This window comes from Pleuronectes platessa, chromosome 24 (genome assembly GCF_947347685.1).
Source record: "Pleuronectes platessa chromosome 24, fPlePla1.1, whole genome shotgun sequence".
Taxonomy (NCBI): domain Eukaryota; kingdom Metazoa; phylum Chordata; class Actinopteri; order Pleuronectiformes; family Pleuronectidae; genus Pleuronectes; species Pleuronectes platessa.
In genome coordinates, this window is record NC_070649.1 from 8,248,441 (window position 1) to 8,256,861 (window position 8,421).

General features: G+C 44.4%; 1 protein-coding gene across 1 annotated transcript in view; it reads right to left on the reverse strand.

Moving 5' to 3' along the window:
* Positions 1 to 3,214, reverse strand: part of LOC128430807 (FERM, ARHGEF and pleckstrin domain-containing protein 1) — a 42,464-nt gene extending 39,250 nt beyond the window's left edge. The window contains exon 1 of the mRNA XM_053416870.1: positions 3,041 to 3,214. Coding sequence (XP_053272845.1) covers positions 3,041 to 3,214 — 174 coding nt within the window. The remainder of the gene's footprint in view (positions 1 to 3,040) is intronic.
* Between the last annotated feature and the right edge of the window lie 5,207 nt (positions 3,215 to 8,421).

The following is an 8,421-nucleotide window of genomic DNA, read 5'->3' on the forward strand; positions in this document are numbered from 1 at the left end:
ATCTGTTTAACTTGTTAAAAGCTTAAGTAAATAAAAAACACATTACAGAAGATTCATGCAACATTAGTTTTAGAAGCTCTGTTTTGGTTTAACCCTTTTGAGTCTGGGCCTATTTTTGGCCGTTTTTGAATTCTTTTCAGGGTTTACCTTTAAATACCATTAAAAACATTTACCATGCAGATAATATTTTTTCCTCCAGCCCATCCCCTATATGATCATAAAATACATTTATCAATATGGCATAGCATATTAAGATATTGGGCCCAATAACACACAAGACACATCATGTGATTCAATCACAGCAGCATGATAACAAAAGAAAAGCCATCAGCTGATACCCTGAGTTTACACCTTGGTATCATAAGAGACAAAAGCTGAATCAGTGAAACCTTATCTGTTAAAAAGTCCTTTAAACATCACAACAACGGTTTAAACTGAAACATCAAGCATGCAACTCGAAAAAACTCAACATTAACAAAGTGCAACTGTTGCTGATAAAGTCCTTGCTCCGACTCTGCAGACGCTTCACCCCCTGCAGTGAGAAAAGCCGGACGAGCGCCAACGTTTGAGTAAAGCTGCAGGCTTATCTATTGAGTCACACGCGAGTCTACACCTACTGCGCAAATACACTGGAAGGTATTGTAACAGTGGAAATAAAAAGTCTGATAAGATGGGTCGAGCTCAAAAGACAATGCCGGCCTTATTTCAAGGAATCCGCGATAAGCTGTGAAACCAACTGTTGTTAATTTAGTGGGTTTGTTTTGCCTGCGTTTCTCACCCTTTTTTTCTTTTCCACTTTCCGCAGCAGTACACCTTTATATTTCCTCCAACCAACACTTGTGACAGCGAACGGGCAATCATATCCTAGTGTGTGTAGCGTTTTGGTTTCATGGGGGAGTCGTCAGCTGATGTGTTCTGCCCTGATGGGGTCTGAGCACTGACGTCCAAGATGTTCCACAGAGATATAGACCATTTCTTTTTGTATTTGTGTGTGTGTGTGTGTGACACTGAGGAGAAAAATACACGGGGGAGGTTGATGCATGTCATGGAGGTTGACTGCTGTTTATTTCTGGAGAACCACAGCCTCTCACAGCAATTTTAGAAAACGACAAGATTTTTTAAATGTGTCGTTTTCCAAAATGTATATTTATTGATGAAACACAGAAACGTGGCCATCGAGATGACCACAGATTATTTCCATGAGGTTAGTCACACGTCTAAATCCCTCAGTGACTCCCGGTGTTTATTTTTTCAGTCGAACTAATCCAGCATTTCTTTGTGGTGTTCAGAGGTCGTGACTGAGAGCAGAACAAAGTAGCCATCAAGACCTCTTAGGACGTTTTTCAAGTGCGTCAAAAAGGCCTTGGTCCAGCTGCTTCAGGTGCTGCACTAAAATGCCATGAGCTCCACATGGACATTTTTATCTCAGTATTTGCTTCTTTCGATAATATAATAACAATATTACTTCGATGTGGCACCTCTCTCCACCTCTCTCTCTCCCTCCACAGACACTGGAGCCCATCCCTCTGTCAAACTGTCCACTCAGCCACAAACGCATCCTCAGGCACTGCCACACTAACGACCACATACATTCTTGGCATTTTCGCAACAGCCAATTACGGCTCCCCCCCCTAACTGGCAGCTCTGGATGCTCCACCCGCCAGTTGAGGCAGTGTTTCTTTGCAGATTCTTATTATCATCGCAAAATTCCAAGCTGATAGTACGGCGGCCGAGGTTTTTCCCCGAAAATAAATACTGCGTGCGAATAGCCGAGGAGGGCAAGAAACCGAATCCTATGTCAGCTTGCAACTGACATTAATTCAGAAAGCAATGAGACACCCGCCCAGAGATCACATACCAAAGCAGCACAGCACCGATGTCATTAAAGCTGCCGGCGGTGCAGCCTCTCAGGAGTCCTTTCTCTAAACAGCATTAGGAAGTCAGAGATCTGCTGTGGACAAACACATACCTCACACTTATATACACACGCAGTTTAGATGCCAGATCAGGGTGAACACAGACTGGAGTATACACACAGTACACAGTTTGTATGAGAGAGTTAATGAAGGGAAAGAATGAAGTTGAGGTAAGGAGGAAGGATCAGGGGTCCAGAGGTGGGGTGTGCTCAGACAGGAAGCTGGTTTCTATCCCAATTCCTGTGTATCTCCAGGAAGTGGAGATAGAAGATCAGACTCAAAAGGTGAAGGGAAAATACATGTAGATAGCCTTCCTCCTGCATCCACAAACTGCTGATGGAAGCAAAGTGTTTGATTGGATTGCTGATGGATTGTATTAAATGTTTTCGATTAGCATCAGCGATTCATGTAAAAGGTGCAGCAGCGGGTGAATGGGCAGATGAGACGAAAAGATAAAGACGAGGCCGATCAGCTGAACCCTGAGGCATCGCAGTCACCTGACAATAACTTCTTCATTCATTTATCAAAAGATACAGACTTGTGCAACCGGTTTTAGCTGAGCATACCTGTCTGCATGCTCATCCTGGGAACAACAGATTATTTATACAGGAATAAACATTCCCTGCTCCTCTAAACGCCACTTAGTTTCCAATCTGGATCTGAATTACGTTTCGACATAAGAAATTAAGATAGAAGTCAGAATCAACCTTGAAAATGTTTGTTTTGAAATGCATTTACCAGACGAGCTGCGTGAAACAAGGTTTTTCATGTAAGTAACGGCAACTATGGTCTTATAACTTCCTGATGAGCAATAAATAACACAAGAAAACTGTAGGAGAACAACAAACACCCAGATGGGGAATAGTTCCCAAAAGCAACGTGATCAAAGATAGAAATCTCTTCTGCCATAACGAAGAACAAGAAACGGTTCTCTCAAACTTTCAACCACACGTTGCACCTAAGAACCACAACTATTGATATGTTGATTGACAGTGAGATTGGGCAATTCATTAGTCTGCGAGATACACAATTACACTGAGCAGGTTTCATGAGTCAAATGCCTTCTAACACAATCATTTTGCAAACATCCAGAGGTTCTTGTAAGGAGAATCAGAGGCACTCACCGATATCTGAAAGACTTCCTGGGTGTCATCGAGCATCTGCACCCGTATGGAGACCAGCCTCCCGGGAGGCTGAGCAGGAGGACGCAGGCCCGGCTCCAGGGTGGACACCCCGAAACTTTCTGTGGCGCCCAGCCTCTGCCCGGCTGTGGACGGCCTGTCGGCGGGTTCGACCATGGCGACGTGCGCTGCGGCGGGGCGCTCTTGAGCTGCAGGGACCACTGTTCACGTCTGGGGTGGTGGGGGGGAGATAAAGAGCGTTAGTTGGTTACAAAATGTGGGGTTATGTCTTTTTATGTGCTTCAGCGCATGTGATTTGAGGTATTTTAGATTTTTGGCTTCTCAATTATATAGCAGGCTGTTTAACACTGGAACAGTCAGGCACTTTCTCTAACAACCAAGCTTTAACATAGGCATGCAGCCTAAATAGAACGGTTCAGGGTGATAGTACATTTCTGTGCACAGCTTCATGTAGGGTATCCCTTTATTACTTTTAAAGGCGTTTGTTAAATTACTTTTTTAGGTTTAAGTTAAACCCCTTTTCTACTGGTTAAAAACCACTAACATCTGGCTTTTGTCTGCAATGTGAGTGGATGAAAGTCTAGATGCTGAACCTCAATCATGTAACATTATGACACTGGGTGTACTCGCTAATTGCGGTGTATAACAAAAAAATATATTTTTGAGGGGAAAAAAACTTTCAAATGAAGGTTAAAAGATAATATAAACTGTCTTCAAGTGGAAAGAATACAACAAAAGTCAGATTTAAAAGAAAGAGGCTCTGTCGTGGCAATGAGGGAAACTTTGCCAGGAGAGAGGCTTTGTGTGAAATTAGTTCAAGAGATATACCAGAAAAGTTCAGTCTAGGTTAAATTGGCTGTGCATCATGTCAAAAAATCAAAAGACATTCTGTCAGTGTGCACAAAGAAGCAGACGGACGTGTCTCACACCTTTCTAGACAGACACATGCGCTCATTTCTTCCAGGTGAAGCACACACGGGTGGGATTTGCTGTGTTTCCTACATGAACCAAACACAGAGCTCTGCTGTGAGACGAGTTCAGACTTGAATCAAAGCACTCCGCAAGTGGAGCGGATGAGATACGGCCTGAGAACGCACAGACAGACACTCAACACCCCTCCTCCTCGCCCTCCTCTTTCACACACATACACACACAAACTCTTCAGTGTCCCCCCCCAGCCCCCCACTCCCGTCCCACACTTGATAAACCTCAACCTCAGACAATAAATATCCTCTCAGACGCTCTGTGACATCAGGGCTGAGGAATGTTTTAGAACGTTGGTCAGGGGGGTAAACGCGGGGATGAGAGTTACACGCCGCCGAGTTGCCCTGGTACACACACAAAACACTTGTTTAGATCAGCAGCCGTAAGTTTTACACGTGTCTGTGTGCACAAAACAACGGGGATAAATGAAAAAGTAAACCTGTCGGATTCCGTTTTCTTTGCTTTGTAAGAGGGGGCAAACACGGTTTTATCCTCTGGTCAGTCACATTTGGACACATGCAGTCAATACCTCTTAATACTTCTTGTCAATAAACTGGTAAATCAATTAACCATCAGGGACCTATTGGACAACATGGTGATTAACAGGTCCTTGAAGCGTTCTCTCCGTCCTTTGAGCAGCATCCATCCTTTTGCTCCTGACGGAGATAAATCAGCCGATATTGGCTTCATATAGATACATCAGCATTAGTGTACATGTAAGTAACAATGCTACAGAAATGCTTAGTTAAAGGTCCTTTAAGGGTCAAGCTCTAATGCGTTTCTCGCACTGTTTATTTCATGTGTTTATAGAAAGAAAGATCCTGATCGGTCAATAGAGCCCCAAATTCAGGCCTCCCTAATCCATAGTGAGGAATAAGCCATTCCCTCTTAGTTCTAAATACTCAGGAACAGATGGGTGGTGCAGTGAACTGAAATGTGACAGCAAACCCTGTATAAGTGTTTCCCGGCATCACCACGTCCACAGCGAGGCCTGTTTTTTCAAGAGCAAATAAAAGTGTATTATTGGATTAATGGGGCTGTCAGATTCCAGAGCCTCCTCCAGATGTGCCGGAGAGAAGAGCAGCTTGGACTAGGAAGACGAGGCTGGTTCAAGAAACATCTCACCGAATGAAGAAAACTTAATATTATAATAAATCTATTCAAGTTCAAATTTGCAATACTGCTTTATCATTAAATGATTGATTTATAAAGAAAATAACTAGAAGATATATCAACAGTGAGATTAGCCAGAATGCCGGGGCTAAAAGAACCAGAATGCCCCTGCAGCAACCTTTGACCTCAGTGTGAAAGTAGACAGATAACAAGGTCAGACGCATTCTTAACAACACATACACCAAGTTAAACATTAAAATAAAACAAGATTATAACTCAGTAGAGCAGACAAGGCCCCATTCAATCAAGCTGCACCTAATGGCACACACTCATGATATCAGTTCCTTAAATATGCTTGATTTCAATATCAAGATCCATCCTGGGAAATGAGAGAAAATGTCACACGAACTTTAAGATATTGATTAAAAAATCTATTTGGATCTGCACTGAAATTGAATGGGTTCTTCCATTACCCATACCACATCTTTCCACCAAGTTTGATGGTAATCCATCCAGTCGTTTTAGCTAACAAAGAAAACCAGGTGAAAGCATAACCTACTTTGCGGGGGTAAAAGAAAAATCATAACAGCAATTCAAAAAAATCTACTTTCTTTGGTTTCTTTTCCCCAGGGTGCTTTGCAGCAGGGTTTTATACAAGCCACAGACATTACATTTGTACTAATCCCTCCACCTGCACACTAAACACCAGCACTTCTCTCGCCACCTTAGTGACAAAGGCAGGAGCTTGAAACTGGAGCCCGGCCAAGGAAGTGACCCGACAATGAAAAAAAAAAGGGACCTGACATTCAGGTTACTCATTACACCTGTGGGAACAAATTTGTTCTCATGTGCCACTTCCTTACTGCTCTGCGCCGCCGTTTCCAACTGTTTTGAATTTGCATTCACGGAGTTTGTCCTCCGAGAGGTTCAGCCATATCAGAGGCGGAATAATAACAGTTTCTGAAACCCTACACTCACTAACTCAGGGTTACCTACTTGTTTTTGTCCCAGTGTCGCATTTCAAAGCAAAACAAGTGTCAACTCAGAGCCAGTTTTATGGCTCGGCCTTATCATCCAGTAACAGGCGGGTGCCAATTACCCTGACAAACACCAGTAGATCATACTCCGCAGGCAGCCGACTTCGACATTGTTTCGGTGTAAACACACAGTTTTACCTCATAAACAACTTTCCGAAGCTCCACCATAATTTCAATCTCACTGGAGCGAAAGTCCGGAGGCTGAAAGTTTCATCGTCTCCTCAGTCGGGGCCCGGGGAGGATTAAACGTGGAGCTGCTTGAGCAAGAGCGGAATACAGAGCGAGCTGGTCGCACGGGCACAAAGGAAGCTACTGTGGGAGCTTCCAACAGCGGGGCCTTAACTCAGCGGGACCGAGGCCTCCCGACCAGCCTTTGAACTGGTGTTAGTTGAAAGTTTCCCAAGGGTTTGTGAGAAGGGAGCCAGGCCCTGGGAATCGGATGCGAGTGTGTGGGTGTGGATGTGTACACAAGTGCATCCAGGGAGAAAGAGGTCACCAATCTGCGTATTTTTTTGTAGTAACTCTGCATGTTGCAAGTAAAAATAAGGTACAAAATCTGACGTTACATAAACAGGGTATTTACTGACTATATATAAGGGGACGGCTCCAAAAAGTATTTGAAAACATAGGAACTATTCTATCACAAGCTGAAAATACCTAAACATGGGTGCGATGGATTTTGTTTGATTTTAGCTAAATATCAACAAAATGCCTGTTAGGAATTCCTAAATCTCAAGGAAAGGTTGTGTTTTCCACACAAGAAGTCCAAAGTTCTTCACCTTCAATTTTCCTATTGAAGAAGCTGGGAAAAAGGATAAATAACCCCAAAAGCTGAAATCTCTCTGTGCCATATCGCACTATACACGACTAACAAATCCAAGCCTCAAATCACAAAGTGGCTCCATCCAGTCGCACACGGAGTTACTTGTTGCCATTTTGACAACAGGCCACTTGACTGTTTACAATCTGACTCACACGCTGAAAAAAATGACACCCAGTGTCAACACTGGCCCGACCAGCGCAGGTGAGGAGGGTGAGATCAAGGCTACAACACTGCACGCTTACACCTGCTATCCCTGGCAGATCAATGGCTGGGCTTGTTGCCTTGTTTCATCAAGGTGACACTCTCCACTTGCGGAAACGTTAAGCCGCTCCACTGGCCTCAGGTGGATTTCTATTGTGAGGTTGTGTGTGTGTGTGTGTGTGAGAGAGGAGGGGGTGAAATCAATTCTCCAAGATATTGATCAGGACACTGAACGAGGAACAGCATTGAGATTTGGCAGATCCCCCGCTTTCAGACCTCAACAGCCGTGCTCCGCCAGCCGTTAGCAAAATGAAGTGCTGCTTCCCCACTGACCCTGTGCTCTGACCTCACGCCAAATGGGGGGGGGGGGGGGTTCAGAAAGAGAGGGTGTCCCCCAGAGATCAATAAATGAAAGGGGATTGTTTCCGTCAGCTGACACCCTATAGGTGTTCTCCAGAGGGGGGAGGGGGGGTGGTCAAGGTTTGCCTCGGAAAATACCAAGCTCCAAGGGGGCGGGGGGGCCTCGGGGGATGATACACACTATCTAACATTCGGCAGCTTTGTCAACGCCAAGATCAGAAGCCCATTTAAAAACACAAACACACGGAGAGGGTACAGTTGGCAAAGAGCAAGCCCCAGAATGTAGGTTAGCAGAGTAATCCTTTAGGCCAGAGCAAAGGTGTCAGTTGGCTAGGACAGCCTAGTCACACTCAGGACACTCTCCTAGTGTGTGTGTGTGTGTGTGTGTGTGTGTGTGTGTGTGTGTGTGTGTGTTTATCACTTTAGAACACAGGACAAGTTAGTGAAGATCCCTTGTACGTTTGAAGGTGTACGTGTGTGGGCTCGTTTTTGTATCCTCTTTAGGACCCTTTTCCGGTATAATCACTGACCTTGTCAGGACCAGCAGACCTCACGGGGACCTAGGAAGCCCCGGTGAAAGAGGCAAAACGTCACTTCTGAGGTCCGAGAGTCGGGTTCGTGACCTCTACTCCCGCGTAAATGCTACGATAACTGTATTTACATGGGATTTGTGGTGATGAATGGAAGTCAATGCAGTGTCTTGACATGGACAAAAAAGTCTAACTGTAGCTTTAAGGGACAATATAAGATCCTTTTGACAGATCCTGACAAATTCAATGGATGTTTGAGGGATTAGACTTTGCTTTAGGGTTAGAATTGGGTTTAGTTTAGGGTTAGGGGCTAGG